The 18,747-nt window shown below is 35.3% G+C and overlaps 1 protein-coding gene across 2 annotated transcripts in view; it reads left to right on the top strand.

Moving 5' to 3' along the window:
- Positions 1-18,747, top strand: part of Tmprss15 (transmembrane serine protease 15) — a 112,184-nt gene that overhangs the window by 53,270 nt on the left and 40,167 nt on the right. For both annotated transcript variants that reach the window (XM_052739824.1, XM_052739823.1), the window contains 4 exons: positions 3,598-3,733; positions 10,500-10,589; positions 13,484-13,609; positions 15,097-15,237. In XM_052739824.1, coding sequence (XP_052595784.1) covers positions 3,598-3,733; positions 10,500-10,589; positions 13,484-13,609; positions 15,097-15,237 — 493 coding nt within the window. The remainder of the gene's footprint in view (positions 1-3,597; positions 3,734-10,499; positions 10,590-13,483; positions 13,610-15,096; positions 15,238-18,747) is intronic.

Genomic DNA, 18,747 nt, shown 5'->3' with positions numbered 1-18,747 from the left:
TCTAACTTAATCTCCATTGATTTCCTTTGGAAAGAAATTTTATGAGCCGTATCATTGGGAAGTCTCTGATCATTTATTCTGCATTAAGTTGAATTAATTTTTCCAGATAAGAATTTAATGTCTTCATTTCCTAAGGGTTGTTGCTATTAAAATATAGGATAATGTGCCCTATTAGTTTGACCAATTAACAACATTTTAATTGAGTAATTTGAAACAAGTTAGTATCACTTTTAGAAGATGTATATTTGAACAGACAATGTCATCACCAGAGGCATAGATTGTCCCCTATGACATAGAGTATGGCAGCCATAATCAGTGACCCTCATCTGCAGTCTTCCTGTCACCCTTTCCTTTATTTTTTCTTATTCTATTCTTCATTGTGAAGTTTTCTTCTTTAATTTTGTTTTTTCTCTGATAAGTCAAATAAGAAAAAAATGGAACATGTAGCTAAAGTTTTCTCCAGTCCTTCCTGGCCCACAGTCAGGACAAATCTCTCTTGCCCTCCAGTCCTGCAGCCACTTAGACCCAACTGAGGAAACACACAGAGACTTATATTGCTTATAAACTGTAGGGCCATGGCAGGCTTCTTGTTATCTACTTCTTCTATCTTAAATTAACCCATTTCTATTCATCTATACTTTGCCACATGGCTTGTGGCTTACTGGTACTTTACATCCTGCTCCTCATCTTGGTGGCTGGCAGCATCTCTCTGCCTCAGCCTTGCACTTCCCTGAATTCTCCTCTCTCCTTGTCCCACCTATCCTTCCTGCCTGGCTATTGGCCAATCAGTGTTTTATTTATTAATCAATCAGAGCAACAGATTTAACATACAGAACATCCCACAGCACTTCCTCTTTTCTTTTTTATCAAAAAGGAAGGTTTTAACTTTCACATAGTAAAATTACATATAACAAAACACTTATCAAGCAAGAATTACAGTTACACTATCTAGTCTATTTATAATATCTAGTCTATATATATTTGGCAAAATTAAAGAAGATATCCTATCTATCCTATATTTGTGAGTCTAAGATTTCATATCTAACTTATCTTTTATCATAACTAAGGAAAATTATAACTATCTTGTCTTCTACAAGATACACATCAAAGACCACAGAAGGATATAATATTACCTGAGAAATGGGAAAAACGATGCAAGCAACTTTCAAGAGTCTTGCAGGGTAGACAGAGACAGCTGGCAGCATGGACAGTCATCCAAAGTTTCTCTGTAAAGTTGGGGCATCTGTCTATACTTCCTGCCTGGCTACTGGCCAATCAGTGTTTTATTTATTAACCAATCAGAGCAACACATTTTACATACAGAATATCCCACAGCAGGAATGTCAAAAAGAAAAAAAAAGATGAATAAAATGAGGAAATCAGTGTTTCTGCAGGCAGTTCTGACCATTGAGGTTCTTTTCTAAACTCATAATGATCCAGTATTTTTGAACTTAGCTCTACATGCAGAAATATACTGCCACATCTCACATGCACAGTGATGACTGTTTATTCATGGTTTAACTTGAATGGTTTAGTTAATTGCAGTCCTAAAGCACTGAATATAAACTTCTAAATAAATAATTACCATCACACTCATTTTATTATAGTGTATTGTTATAATTATGTTGTGTGACACTAGTTCTGGGAATATAGAAACTGACATCTACTCACCCTGGATAGAGATGCAATAACAGGCCAAAGTAAGGATGCCAACAAAGTCCACCTTGATGAACCAATGAGATTTTTTGGGGAACAGGAGTGTAGAGGTGGATTACTTAGACATGCCTCAAAGACAGCTGCATTACCACAGCGTAGATGATGGGTCACAAAAGCTGGAAACTTGAAATTAACTCTGCAGACTGGAGTGTGCCTTTTCCAGTCAGCTCAGCTGATAGGAGCCTATCAAGGTAGCTCAGCATGTCTGACAGTGTCTCTCAACAGTTCTTACTTATAAATTCTTACTTATAAATTCTTAGGGAGGGCAGATCTCCCGAACCTCATCAGTTTGAGGGAATTCTTGAAATCCTTTGAGTGGTCTGCTTCCTGCGTTTGAAAGACTCTCCCCGCAGGATGGACTGTCTTTCCTTCCTTTAGAATATCCTGACTTTTAAGGAGTTTCCTTGTAAGATGGAGGAAATTGATACACAGCAAGCTGTTCTGTTACATTATGTTACTACTGTTGATCCATATTGTACCGAATTTATAAATTATACTTCTTCATAGGTAAGATAGCATAGGACATACCATGGTCAGTATGAGGTTCAGTGTTATTTGGAATCTGTCATACAGTGCGGCTGGGCAGGGTATCATTCTCTGTGGGAGAATACTAACTTACTTTTTGGTTATGCCATTATACTGAGAAGTTGTGGGCAACTTGCTGATATCTCTTTAAAATTTTATTTTCTTCTCTGGGAAAGGAAGAAATTCACACTTACTTAGAATAGTGTCTTGTATGAGATCTATAGAATTAATGGACAAATTTGTGAATTGAGGAATATATAATATGTTAAAAAATTAAGTAAGATAATATATATCATGTGCCTAGTACAGCAAGTACAACGCAGCAAGTATTATGTTTATGTCATTCTTATCCTACTGTAGATAGGTCCAAAGAAGTATAGTTGAAAACAGCCACTGTGTCTGAGAACTTGCTGTGGTATCTCTGACCCCAGGAGCTGTGACCAAGACTGTTTGTGGGTCTTGTGATCAGCACCTTCATAGGAATGCTGTCTCAGATCCCTAAATGCACTATGGCCAGTACTAGATTATTCTGAATGCTCATATTATGTCAGTCATTTCATCTTGTCCCTTTTTTTTTCTATTTAAATGATCTAATTAGAGTATCTTCTCTTCAGACTGGTATGTACTATGAAGGAAAACAGATATTTTGATTTTTTATTAAATTCTTTTTATTCATTTTGCATACTAACCACAGATCTCCCTCTCTTCCTGCCTCCCACCCCCAGCCTTAATCCCCATCTCATTCCCCATTCCCTCCTCTGACAAGGTAAGGCCTCACATGGGGAGTCAGCAGAGCCTGGTACATTCAGTTGAGGCAGATCCAAGCCCCTCCTTTTGCATCAAAGCTGTGAAAGGTGTCCCACCATAGGTAGTGGGCTTCAAAAAGCTGGCTGATGCACCAGGGATAGATCCTGATCCGACCGCCAGGGGACCCTTTAAGTAGATCAAGCTACACAACTGTCTTGCTTATGCAAAGGGCCTAGATTAGACCCTCTGTATAAGTGATATTCAGATTTTTAATATAATTGAGAGGAGGTTTCTCTGCTTCCAAATTATGTTTAGATTTCACTAAGTAAAATAGAGTATGATAAAATCAGCAAAGAGAGAGCGATAAATCATCAGACTATAATCTAACTCAGAAGGAAGACATACATGGATATTTTGCTAAGATTTATGCATAATACAAAGATTGAGATCCTCAAAAGAACTTATCCAGGATGATTTATCAATATTTCAATGTGGGGTATTTTATTATGCATTGTGTAATTGGCAATACTGATTCTCCAGAGTTATTAAGTAAAACCAAGTCAGAAATTATTAGAGTGAAGTAATATTATATGCCTCTCTGAATTTCAGGTTGTGTTCAATGCTTTTAGAAACCCAGGTTTGAGTTCAATAGCCTTGGATGACATAAGCCTAACAAACGGAATTTGTAGTGAGAGTCCTTATCCAGAACCAACTTTGGTTCCCACCCCTCCACCAGAGCTTCCTAGTAAGTGACCCTGTATGTGTACTCCAAAATCATGACTATGTCTTGTTTTGGCTTATTTTTATTATATCAGCCTTATAGTATTTCAATGGAAAAATCAAAGTAAAATTAATTAGATAAAGACCATAAGAAAAATGATAGCTAGCCAATACAATGAACACACAGAGTCATTTATTATTTGGTTGTTGATCATATTTAAAATATTTTTAAAATAATTTTCATTCTTGAATTTAATTACAGTACTAATTTTTATTTCATTCACATTAAAATACAAACTCCAGTGTCGCACTGATAGTGATGAATGGGTTGCTACTGTCTGTGGGGAAGAGTTGCTGTTGTTCTCATCGCCTTCTTACAGAAAAAAAATTGAAAATTACAATAGCTCAATTAAGACGGAAACAGCCTGTCTTAGTTAGGGTGTCTATTGCTGTGAAGAGACACCATGACCACAGCAACTCTTAAAAAGAAAAATGTTTATTTGTGATGGAGGATTACAGTTTCAGAGGCTTAGTCCATTATCATCACGGCAGGGAGCATGGCAGCATGCAAGTAGATGTAGTGCTGAAGAATTCTGCATCTTTCAGGCAACAGGAAGTGAACTGAGACACTGGTTGGTGTCTTGAGTATATATGAGACCACAAAGCCCATTTCCACAGTGACACATTTCCATACCTACTCCAACAAAACCACATTTCCTAATAGTGCCACTCCCTCTGGTGACCATTTTCTTTCAAACCATCGCACATTCCAACTCTATTTTAGAATAATTTGAGAGCAAATATTAACTCAAACTTTTGCAATGCTGATGACTGGAAAATGTTTATATCCTGAAATGATGCTTTGGTAAGGCTTTGCAATACCCTCCCTGGGGAGCTGTTTAACTGAGCAATAACCGAGATTTCCAATCTTACCATAACTTTTAACTCAAAAGAACAAAATGGATCTTATGCCTATTTTTCTTAGGTCAAATTGAAAAGCTTAAATTTCAAAGAAACCTCATTACCATTCATCTTCTCCATGTCTGAAGGAACACATCCTATATTATAAGACCATTCATCTTATCCATGTCTGAAGTAACACATCCTATATTACAAGACCATGTGATTTGACAGACATCAAAGAGGAGAGAACTGATTCCCATATGTGTTTGGTTTTTTATTTGTTTACTTGTTTTGGTTTTGTTTTCATTTTAAGCAGATTTTTTTTAAAGCTAAGTGGCTTTAACAAACCCAAAGTCCTGTAGAAAAATGATTGGTGTTTGACAAGTTTGAACAAATGAGCTCCCTCCAAATAAAGATGTAGTTCATACAAGCCTCATGCTGCCACGTTGAATATTCAATATATCCTACTGAAAGGCTAGTTTTCACTCTCCTTGAATATTGAAAATTTTAGAAGTTTCCTGAATTATGCAATATTCCAAAAATTCATTTTAGTCATAGATATCCACTCTACAAATGACACTGCCAAAGAAATCTAAGAAGTATCAGTATAGGTGATTTTTGAAAATTTTAACATGATAGAAGAACAGATATTTTAAACAGTGTACTATTTGTGGCTTGTATGTGTGAAAGGATGAGGTAGAAAAGATTTAGCTAAGGAAATGTGTGGATAAAAGTGGCATTCAGAAATCTGAGAGAAAGGGGTAAAGAACCCAGATAGACAATACTGCTAAAAATTCTGACAAAAACTGAGGTTTTATATTTTTTTCCAGTGTTTGGGATGTGCTACAAGGCTCTGATAGATTGAGCAGATACGCAAGTGTGCTTCTCAATGTTTATCAGTTGAGCCCAACTGTAATTCATTGTATCTGTCTGGTTTCTAGTATCACAATAATCAAAAACCCATAAATATTATTAGACGCATTGAGAAATCCTTTTGGTATCCCAATGTTTTGTCATGTTCCTCTTTTGGTCATTGAAACTAAATTTTTGGGTTAATACCAATTCAAATGCAATAATTTGCTGCTTGGTGGCAGCAGACCTATCACATTCTTTGTGGATCCTCTACATTTATACTATATGACATTTTTATGCAAAATTGTATGTTCAGATTTCTTAAAATAACTACCTGTTTGATGAGCATTTCTAAGTTTCCATAATACAATCTCAGATGCTTCATATTTAAGACATGAGACAAATCATATTACTTAAATTATAAAATCTGAGATAACTTTTTATATTATCACACATAAAATAAATGATTATAACATCATTGTATCTATTCCAGTCAGTAAAAAAAAAAAAAATCATATTATTTCAATGTACAGAAACTTGGCATCCATGCACATTTTAGCATTGGGGGAATTGTACAGTTAGGTTAACCCATCTGATTTTAAGATATAAATTTGGACTTTGCCCAGAGTGTGTTTGTTCCACTTTCCAAGTGGTTCACTTTGAGCCAACGTTTAGCACAGCGAAAATGTTAATTGCCATCCAACTCATTCTGAACAATTTCTTTCTAATGCCTTTTGCAGATGGGTCAATGGAAGTCCTGTTTGTGTAGAGCTATTCTGATTCCAGATCACTGACTTGTTTAAGCAAAAATAAAAGGAAACCATGGTTGACTGGCTAAAACCTTTCTTTCACTCTTTACAGAGCAGTTAAATAAGAAAATCTCAGACAAGGAGGTGAATACTAAAACTCTGTGCCCACTCCGTTCCTGAGATTATTGTTAGGTCTAGTTTTATGGACATTCACAACTGCAGGGATTCCTCTACCATGTGCCTTTAGTCTCTGCTCCCTCAGCTCCAGGATGGTGCCTGTGATGTCAGCACAATTAATTTCAATATGGGTACTCTCGACTTACAGAAGTTTATAAGCGCTAATATTCTGTTATACAAACATCATACTAATTTAAAAAACAGTTCTGAAGCTCTGTGAAAAAAGTACAGAAAGTCTAGACAAAAAGAAATATGCACTCCAGTCTCTGATTTCTGGGGTTCTCAACTAATTAGGAAAAAAAATAGCGTTAGCCATTTTAATGTTCAGTAGTTCTAAGATTTTTTTTTCTCTATTATGTCCTGATTTAAGCCATCTTTCATTTCTTAACACACAGTAAGAGTTAATTTGAAAAACATTACTAAACAACTTGACAAGATCTCCATGTGGAAACCAATCTGCACTCAGGCTGTCTCAGCCTTTCTTTGCAGACCATAATTCTTTGGTGTTTTTTCAACTTAACACTCAGCCCCTAGTACGCACAGATATTAATTGCATTCATAGACTCCTTCATCAAAGAACTTTTTCCTGGTATGTTTTGCCTTCATCTCTTTACCTTGACAACAACTAGCCTCATTTAGTGTTATCATCGTATAGATTTATTTTAAGAACAAATAAAATTTAATGTTTAAGAATAAACATTTAAACCAATTAGTCATAAGTTTGGTAAAAACATTCACATTATCAATAGTTAATAATTATGTACTAAAACTATTAATTTTTAAAAATTGGACCCCAAATTCTCATGGGAGATTAAATTTTAGATTATAACCCAAACTTATTAACATGTTTCATATAATATTAAAAGACTTATTGTGTATTACTAAAATAATAGATAATAATTGAGGACATTAAAAATTACTTTCACATAAATTCAATGTGATTTATTATTTCTCGTTACATCTACTACTTCCCCCTATATGGGTACCAATCAGGAGAGTGTTAGTAAGTGAAATTATGTCTTCATTTCTTTTTTCTTCCACGTGTTTAATTCAAACTCTCACTATAAGAGAGTTGGGCTCGCCTCTTGCTTGCCTCCTGGATACACCTCCATATGGACACATACGTCAGACGTGTTAGCCTTAAGTAGAGGTTACCAACAGAATCCATCTTTGAAAACTACCTTGGAGAATGCTGCACAAACACATCGTGCGTGTGGTGGAAATTTCTATAACATGAGAAGAGATTAATGAAAGCGCAAACATCTGAAAGCACAGCACCTAGAATATTAAAAGTGAGAATCCAATCCTGTTCATGGACAGACCCTCGAGGGCAGTCAGGCGGCTTTACTCCCATTGCGCGTGCTGCCGTCGGTCACCTGATAGCACAGGATGACTGCAGTTTCTAGAGTCATGCCTCATCAGCCTGTGGCTCTCCTAAGAATCATGTGCTCCACCCACTATGGCAACGCCGCCATTAAAATAAGTTGTACTGCAACAGCCACAGTGGCACGAGGCGATTTGGTAATTTCTTACAGTCATTGACATGGAGGCAGCCACGGAAGCATCTTCCATACAAAGATCAAAGGAGTATTTCTGGTCAGTGATTGGATGTGAAATTATAGTTCGAATATCTTTCAAAAAGGGCTTCGTAAGTGCATTAAGGGAGCGACCTGCCTGACACTTCTGTTTGCAGAATAAATGCTGAGTAAACTATCTGCCTGATTAGGCTTAACAGCTGACATCACTTTAGTTTTGGCTGTGAGTTTATTAAAATCCCACCTATTCATCTTTCTCACATACGTGGTTAAGTTTTCAGTTATGTAAAAATTCAAACTGTTCTCAAAATACCAGCTATGTAATATTAGCAGTGTTTGACTTAGAAATTTCCCAACTCTCTAAAGAGAAAATGGGGAAAATAGAAATGTACACATGAAAACACACTTGTACACAATCAGCCATACGTAAAGCATACATACATGCACACAACACATACACATGTGCATGAACATACCCATAAAACACACATTCATGTAAGAAAAAAACCACCAAAGCACGTGTATTCACATGTTCATCTGTACACAGACACGTATACATGTACAAATTTACTCACACAGCCACATGGACTCATTGACACAAACATGCACACACATACTTAAACACAGATAGGCACACACATGTACATGTACATACCCTTACACATTAACATTCATAAATATACATATACAACATACTTGTGAATACACAAAAACACACATATTCACACAAATATACATGCACACATATACACATGCAAACACATGGAAACACATGTAGAAGTACACTTTCATGAACACACAAACACATATACATATACACCAGTACATACACTTGCATATACACTTATATGCACGTATACACACATAAAAACTGAAACACAATGATGTGTGTGCAAACATGTACACACACTTATATATAAACACATACACAAACACACATATGCAAGTTCACTTATGAGTACACATATACCCATGATATAAACAAACACACACATTCACACTCATGAATATACAACATACACATTTAAACGCAAACCAATTGCACACAAACTACATACCCACTAACACAAATATACACTCACAAACACATACATGTTCTAACATGCACACAGACAAATATGCTATGCACAAATGCACACAAGTTTACACTGAACCCATTCACATGAACACACACATATGCAAAGATACATTCACACACAAACATACAGAACTACACTTGTCTACACACACTCATAAGTGCACACACATGAACACATGCTTATGAATAGAACCCACACACATACAAACACATGGACAGAAATCACATTAGTTCACAAACACATGCATCCACATGCACAAGTACATAATCAAACAAATACAAACATACTCATACACACATGCGTACACACAAAATCTCACATATACAAACATGCATGCATGTGCACACATTCACAAGAAGTTCAAGTGGTTTAGCTAAAGAAGGCTGATGATATGTGTGGAAAATTATTACTAGAAAGAAGGTATGATCAAAGACTCTGCATGGATATAGTTGGTTTAATTATCCCTCTTCCAATTTCATTTCTAATTTATTGAGTATAAAAAAATTCTAGCCTTATATGCCTTCACTAAAAGGAAAATACATCATAGAGTTAAATCAGGCTACTTAAATCTGGGAAATCATTTTTTAATATAACAATGGTAACAAATATCATAATCAGGGTCCCTAAAACAATGAATTCTTAAACTGTTTTAGACTTGTTTCTAATGAATAAAAAGAAAATAAAATGCACTCAGTATATTAGAATGTTAACATACCTAATCACAGTCTGAACTGGAAGATGTAGGCTCTCATTTTATAATAAAATTTAGTTAAGCCCTGGGAATCCCAATTGTTGAAAAATGCTGAGTAACAGATCTAACTAGAAAACAAAACTAAAAGTTGTTTTATTGTGTTTTTTTTTTTCTTTTGGTGGGGAGTGTTGTGTATAGGTTCTCATGTAGCATAAAAAGGTCTTGAATTTCAAAGCCTCCTGCTTCCATGTTTTAAGATCTTGGATCATAGATGTGTGCTAATATGCTTTCCCTCAGAAGAATTATAAACAGGAAGAGAAAGTGTCACTCACCTTCCTGACTACCACATGCTTCAATATTTATCAACATTTATGCTAAATACCTTAAGAATAAATCATAGGGACATTTGTGTTGCTAGATCAGTGACACACCAGCACTGGTCCTTCTTGGATGGTGGCAGGGATGGGATTTGCTCTACTATAAATATTCATGTTTTTCTGCAGGTATGATTTTATCTCTTGTGTTTTGCAAAGTATTTCCATTGGTCAAATAAATATGGGCAATCCTAAACACTATTATCATCTCTTGAAACTTATAAAGGAAATAAGAATACAAAGTTTTTTAGATCTTTTCTAGTAAAGACACCAAAGTACTAACATGTTTCCCTAACAACTTATACAACTTGTAAAATGCCTCTGTCAAAACTAGCATTCTGGGAAATGTATTTTTACAATGCCTGGCATCTAGTAAGGTATCTGTGGAATAGATACAGTGCTGCTAACACCTCTTTCCTCATCCATTGCAGCTGACTGCGGGGGACCTTTTGAATTATGGGAGCCAAATACAACATTCAGTTCTCCAAACTTTCCAGACATCTACCCTAATCAAGCTTTCTGTGAGTCTTTTCTTTCCTGGGTTACCAAGGAAAAATGTACATAATAGGTTATGCCCCTCCTTAACATAGTGAAGCAGATTATGAATTTGTCAAAATGGACACAGTAACATGTCTACCTGTGAAATACTTCCTTAATTATTTCATTTTTGAGAGTATTTATAATTACATCATCCCCCCCACATTGCTTTACCCCCTCCAAACCCTCCCATATACCCTTCTCTGATTTCTTTCAGATTTGTAGCCTACTTTTCATTGCTATCTTTTAAAGTGAAGACAAAGTAATAGTGTTCACTATGCACGTTTTCAGTCCATTCTCACAATTATTCTTTACAGAACATTTTTACTATTGTAATTCCAGAATAAAAACATAAAAGTAATGCCCTTAATGCAGTCACCCTTGCTCCATATATTTCTCTCATCAATTTCCTAGCTCATGCATATAATCCCTAGAGAAGTGTGCAGAAAGCTTGAAGTTTCACAGAACAAAGCCAATGCAACAGGTGAAAACAGCCAACGTAATATCTTCACCTTTAGAAAATGCATACTAGATTCAATGAAGAATACAACCACAGTAACATGATTAGACTCCTATTACTGATGAGGAAGCTGATTGGGGGCTGATGAAATGTCAAAATTTAAAGAAAGCAACCTACAAAATATTGTACAAAAGCTAACTCTGGGCTAGTGTAACTACATAGAGAAATGCATGATGGTTATCTGAAGACTGTAGAATCTGTACTACAAATCCACATTCTCCATCCTATTTTCACAAAGATTGTAATTTAGGAGGCATGGGCTGTGAAACAGCCATGTTTTTTCCCTGTGCCTAGTTAGGACTCAAATGCAGTATTGAGCCAATACCATGAACATAACAATAACAGTGGAAAGAGGATTTTAAAATGTGAGCCTCTCTGCACAAAGAAATGTATAACAGTTTCAAAGAAAATAGAGGTCACAAGGGCAAATGAATAGGTAGACATTTGCCTAACATAATCTGAATGTGGAAGCAAAGATTATCTTCCCTACTAAATACTTCATGCTGAAGACAACTTGTAATTATTTCTTTTGCATAAAGATTTAAAAACTCTAAAAGTCATTGAAAAAAACTAATGGAGTTTTATTGCTTTTATTTTTGAGATTATATGTGATTACATAATTTCCCCCTTCCCTTTCCTCCTTCCAAACACTCCAATATACCCCTACCTACTCTCTGTCAAATTCATGGCTTCTTTTTCATGAACTGCTTTTACATGTATATATGTATATATAAGCATATATGTGTGTAAGTACTATAAGTAACATTATACTGATATATATGTGTGTTTTCGGGGCTAATCACTTGGTCTTGGACAACCCACTGATGTGCTTTACCCAGGGGAAGACTATTTCTCCTTTTCTCAACATTCCTTCGTTGTTTGTAGTTCTTTTATTCATCAAATGTTTACCAAGAACTTTACTTATCAATTAAACAATGTTAGTGTCTGGTAAGACCCTCAGATAAAGGGTCAAGTGTTACAAATGTTCAAGATACCACTAAAATAAGAGTGATATGGCATTGTAGAGGGACATGAGGTCCTTCACAGACTAGTCCAAGAAATCAGGACTTTCTTGGCTCTTTAAGGCAAACTCAATAACTGTACTTGGTTAAAGTGGCAATATGAAGAAATTTTCCCTGTGTTATGGGACTTGAGTATTTTTATGAGAAAAAAAGAGGAAATTTCCAGAAATTTGCTTGAAAAGCATGATAGAATAAAACTTGCATTTTGGACAGATCAATCTGTCTATATATCAGAAACAGAGAGTGAGAAGAAGAGTGTCAGCAGCATCTCCAATTAGAACATCAGAACTGACAGTCCGTTAGAACAAAGAATGTTGAGAACTGACTATGAGTGATGGGCATAGGAGACGGGATTAAAGTTTATGGAGATTGATTGCATGCAATAGAAGATATGAACAGCCAGGGGTGAGTCTACACATGGTGCTGCCCTTACCTAAGATGGAGAGAAGACCCAGGAATTTTCCAAAGAACAGACCTGTGTGTGTGTGTGTGTGTGTGTGTGTGTGTGTGTGTGTGTGTGTGTATGTTCCATATACAATAAATACTTCTGAAAATCTGTTTATTTCTCAAACAAAGTGTATGATGTAAATTGCAAATATTTGAAAAGGCCAGTGCTCTATAGATGAGTGTTGATTCCTTAAGTATGAATGAGGATACTCAAACTGGAGGAATAAATGGTACAAAAGAGATTCTGAATTTTAAATCATCTCAAAAACTCATGAAAACGAGGAACATTCATTGAAGCACACATTTTTTTTTTTTTTTAAAAAAAGAAGTAACAGCATGGAATGTTTTTAATTAGAGAAACTTTCAAATAAATTTTAGAGTTTACCTATTTGATCTTGGAAAATTAGGTGAACTGGAGCTGAATAGATGGGTTATCAGGTAAAGATGCTTGCCATTAAGCCTATGTCCTTTGTTTGATCCTTGAAACCTCAGTGGTGGAAAGAGAGAACTACCCCAGTAAGTTGTCTTCTGTGCACTGTGGGAGCTTAACCCCTTCCGCCCCACACACACACAATGCAAAAAAATAAAGAAAATTAAGTGAATTGAGGTAGACTATTAATAGCTATTGATGTTCATAAACTTTATACTATGGCATTAATTGTATATTTAAAACCTTTGAATAAAGTATTTTATTTTGTATAAAATAAATTTAATTATGGTGAGTTTATATCAAATTTAATTGAATTGTTACAATACATATTTAAGTCCAAACTAATATATTAGTTTTCTTAGCTCCAAACAAAACAAATCAATGAAAATAAATAAGACTTTGAAGACTTAATACAAATGCAAAGATGTAAACTAATTGTTGTTGTTTGTTGTCTGCAAGGTGTATGGAATTTAAATGCACAAAAGGGAAAAAATATCCAACTTCACTTTCAAGAATTTGATTTAGAAAATATCAATGATGTGGTTGAAGTGAGAGATGGGGGAGAAGTTGACTCCTTGCTCTTAGGTAAGACTGAAATTTGAACCCTCTGGAAGTTGTATAGCTCAAGATACTTAATGCACAGAGAGAGCGCTTTGAAGCAGATATATGAACTTTACAATTGGCAACATGAAAATATAATAGCAGGGTAACATGTTGAAGATTTTCAGTTTATTGAAAATAGACTTTTTTCATACAATATATTGTGATTATGATTTCTCCTCCCTCAAGTGCTCCCAGACCATATTGTGTTTTCATATGGAACATCTTTTCAATGATGACATTATACTCTTCTAGAATATTTGTTGCTAATCAGGACTGATATGTTTGCATTACAGTTCTTAAAAGTCGGCAATAATTAACTATAAACACACATGCCATGTGTAAACTATTAAGTAGTTTTTATGAATTCTGTATACATCAGGTGCTTAAAGATAATTGTTAAACCAGATTTCCTTTGACAATAAAATATCCAAATTCTGTTTCTATAAAAAAATTTAAGCAATTTCATTTTATATTATATCCTTGTTTTGCTTGTTATTGTCTGTAGCAGCTGAGAACGATACAAAAGTTAGCCAATGTTTATTCTATTTCTATTGGCTATTACTTTGTAACTTACATGAGAAATAATTGTATCTGCTCAACAAAATACATATTAGCATATTTAAAAGTTATTAGCCAAACATAAGATTATATTATATTATTTAGCCATTAATTTTTAAGAAAGAACTACCATTTGGTAATGTAAGCCAAATATTAAATTAGGAAGATGCTTAAATGTTCAACTTAGAAGCATGAACTATTGTTCTTCACCACAGACATGGTTTTATCTAGCTGTTCTTGTGACTCATTCATCACTTATGATAAAATCTTGCCGGAGTTATTTAAATCAAGGCATTATTATATTAAAATTGTGACAAATGAATGAAGACTCACCATGAGACTCCAACCTCTGCAGGACAAGGATAATAATGAGGATTCCCCAGACATATCAGCAAAATCCCACAAAGTTCTAGAACACAGCTTTCTGGAATGAATTATCAGAGTCATAAACAGAATAAATCAACAATGAAATCCTTTGGGGACCGGCAAGAATTAGGGAACATTCATCTGGATCAGTATATGCATTTGTAAACATATTTCGAATGGTTGCTCTTTATTTCATTTTTCAGGTTAAATTGTGTTTCTAATAAAAAAAACACTGATTATATGATCAAGGAAAACAGCAATTTATTATTTTACTTCTAATTATTCCCACAAATCAAAAGAAATAAAAATTCCAGAAGGAGATCTAAATTATACTGTAACATGTAGATAGAAATTGTTTTGTTCTGGAATTGCTTTTATGCTTCTAATAGAACAAAGCAGTTAAGAATCAGCATCTAAACTATAAGAATAAGCACATGCTTTTGGTGAGCCATGCTGCATGGAGTCCGACCTAGAAGACAGAGGTAAAATTCTTCGTGTATCTCTGAGATTCAAACATCTCACAGTCTCTCTTCCCTTGCGGACAGCTGTGTACACAGGACCTGGCCCTGTGAAGGACGTGTTCTCTACCACCAACAGAATGACTGTGCTTTTCATCACAAGCGTAAGTGGGGCAAGAAAGGGCTTCAAAGCGAATTTCACGACGGGATATTACTTGGGGATTCCAGGTAAGAAATGTTGCACACTTCGTCATAGCTACATGAACAAACCAAAGGGAGTAAAAGCCCTTTCAAGAGTAAATTACAACATATGTATTTGCATTCTGAGTTATTATTTTGTCTTTCTCAGCACAGTGTAGATTTTTGTCCCTTCTTTCTATATATGTAATGGTTACCTGGGTTTTTCACAGCAGGAATCCACAACATTTTTTTGCATATCAAGTATTTCTCTATTCAGACCCTTGACTTCTACTCACAAAAATTAAAATTTAACATGAAGTTCAAATTAAAGGAACTGGCTCTGTAACGAAAGACTTTTCATTTTGCTGAGATCTTATTGAGAGAGGAGGAGGGAGATGGGCTACTGGACTGCTAAATGCCAGTGACCCCCAGTTAAAAACTTAACCATCGTTAAGTTAGAGACTTAACGTTAGAGACAGCCAGAATAAAGCAACTGCAATGGAGGAGGTTAACACTGAATGTTGTTGGCATCACAACCTTCTTATTGTGTTCTTTATCATATCCCTATTCTTAGAGGAAGGAAAAAGTAAAGCATTGTAACAAACACACACACACACAGAGATAAGACAGAGAGAGAGAGAGAGCAGATACAAAGACAGACAGGTTTAGTTAGAGATATATAAAATATGTCTTTACTATCATGTGTATGATGTTTTAAAATCTTTGAATGATTTTTTACTTACAGTTCCACACAGGCTCTGGCTTTCTTTGTGCTGACCCTCAGCTCAGTGCATCTTTCCTGATACAAATTTTCCTTTATTGATATGAATTACTAGAGAAAATGAAGGTTTGCATGACTCCTCTCTTCTGGATTATTATCTAAGGCTAAATCCTGTTAGACGGATAAATTATGCTTATATCTGTTTTTCTACCCTCACAGCTGGCCTGAAACTTTGACCCTGTCCCAGGAAGTGGCCTGCTTTCAGCTTTATGGCCATTCTCTAGCCCCAACAATAACCCACAATATTAATTATGAAAGCTACTTAGGAAGGGTTGGCTGCAAACCCAATCAGCTAATCTCCCATCTGGTTTAGAAGCAGCTGCTTTTGACTTAGAAACAGTGATATGAATCAAACAAAATAAACAATTACTCAGACTAACAAACAATATGTATAATATATAATGTGTGTGTATATATATATGTATGTATATTATGTATGCATGTGTGTATACATACATGTATATATATATATAATATATATTAAAACATAAGTTTGGCATGGTGTGATAACTGTCTGTATCCCAGGTAGAAGAAGGAGGATCAGAAATTATTTTTCTTTCGTTCCTCTATTTTGCTTTTGGAGAGGAAATGGTTTATTTCACCTTAAAGTTCCTAGTTCATCATACAGAGAATTCAGGGAAGAATGCTGGAGGCAGGATCTGATGGGGAGGCTGTGGAAGAGTGCAACTTATTGGCTTGCCTAAGCATTGTCCAAAAACAGACATATTTGTTCTCATATGAGCATACATACATATTTTTTAAAATGCTGTAAGTGTCTAGATTGAATAAATCTAGGGAATGAATTCCCCACCCCAGAGAAAAGCTATTTGTCCCCATGAGTCAGCTATCCATCAATGTAATCAGATACTGGAGAAGTCAATTTAGAAGAGGAAGGATTTGCTTTGTTTCCAGGTTTCAGAGACTTCAGACCGTCAGACTACAGTCCTTGGCCCTTAGATTCTGAGCCCATAAAAAGGAAGAACATGATGGTGGTACAAGTGTGTGATAGAGGCTACCTAATTCCTAATTTATAATAGAAAAGCAGAAACAGAGAGGGGGAGAAGGGAAGGGAGAGAGAGAGAGAGAGAGAGAGAGAGAGAGAGAGAGAGAGAGAGAGAGAGAGTCCTTACACTCCTAAAACAAAATAAACACCAGTTCACTACTTCCTTCAGCCAAGTTCCATCACCTAAAATTTCCAGACCCTTCCAAGAAAGAATCACTAGCTAGAGATCAAACTTTTCAAACCCTGAGTTTGAGGGGCAAAGAGAAAGAGAACACATTATATCCAAATAAGTGAGGTAAATGAACCTGCTCCATTTGAGGAATGAAAATGTTTCCACTCCCCTGTAGCCTCACCTCTGGGCTTCTGAGGGATAAAAATAAAATAAAATGAAGCATCAGAAGATGGAACAAAAACATTGGAACAGAACAAAACAAACAAAAGGAAAAGAACCCAAGGAACACACAAGGATCCAAATTTAAAATGTCTTTTGTAGCATACTGAGTTCCAGACCATCCTGGACCACATGAGATTTTTTTTTATGATGGAGGCAGAGGGAGTGGAATCAGGGGGAGGAGGAGAGAGTAAGTTTCTAAGAAATTAGAATTGATCTTAAAATATAATTTATGTAGAAAATGAAACTAGAGTTCATGTGAAAGGAGAAAAATGACAGTTTTATTAAATGGTGAATAAAGAAATATATAAAATAACTTGAAAATAAAAATAAGCATATATTTGTTATAATGCATGTATATGTATATTCAAAATTTAGCTAAAAAAATGAATCATTGTTTTGGAAGTATTAATCAAGATCATTTGGAACATGACATTTTAAATTTAGTCAGTAGCCCTACTCCTTGCTAATTTTGTTATTACTGATTAAAATATGATAACTGTGTATTTGCAATAGTTTTTCTACTGCTTCAGGTTTTATTTCCACTTTGGGAAAATCCATTATTTTTCTTTTGTAACTTAACTCAGTACTTGATTTGGCTTAAGCTTAATTTTTTAATGACATGCATAGTATGCAATTGTAATGAACATACGTTAGGATATGTTAGTAGCTAGCATTTAGTACTTTTAAGAAAAAAATATACTTAGGATGTGTAACATTAGATTAAAAGCTAAATATGTGTTTGATGTTTTAAAGAAATTGAGTTATGTCCTATGCATAGGACATAATTCTGCATAGGACCAAAACACTGAGTAGCAAAAAATTAAAAATGTTTTCACTATTATTTTTTACATAAAGTTATGATTCTGATCTTTTAATTCTTACATAATTGCTGCTTCCTAATAGACTAGCACTTGCTTGTCACTTGTTTTGCAAGTGACATCACAACCCAGTCTCCCCTCGAGTCTTCTGAAAACATGTACTCCTCTTTGGCCAGAGCGGTTTCCGGTGAAATTCTACCATACCCTGACTCTTCTTTCCAATGTGACTGGAGTCTTTGCTGATGACTTGCATCAGGGCTGGGGAGTTATTTTAATTCAAACAGTGCCGGCTTTACAATCATGAAGACCTGTGTCTATCCCAGGTACCCAAGTGGAAAAGCTGTATGTGGTGGAGCACACTTGTAATTCTAGTGCTAGGAAGCAGAAGTAGTTATATCTCTGGGGCTGCCTGGGCAGCCAGCCTGCCCTAGTCATCTAAGCTCTAGGCCAATGAGAGAACTTGCTGTACAAACACATACACACATACACACAATACAAGCCATGTAATTTTCTGGTATCTGATTCCAAAATATTCATATTACTAGTAATGTTCTAGCCGGAA

The sequence above is a fragment of the Peromyscus californicus genome, unplaced genomic scaffold, assembly GCF_007827085.1.
Source record: "Peromyscus californicus insignis strain IS unplaced genomic scaffold, ASM782708v3 Scaffold_16__1_contigs__length_79575227, whole genome shotgun sequence".
In the NCBI taxonomy this organism is placed as follows: Eukaryota; Metazoa; Chordata; class Mammalia; order Rodentia; family Cricetidae; genus Peromyscus; species Peromyscus californicus.
Note: the sequence above shows the minus strand (reverse complement) of the source record. Positions and strands in the feature narration are given on the sequence as shown.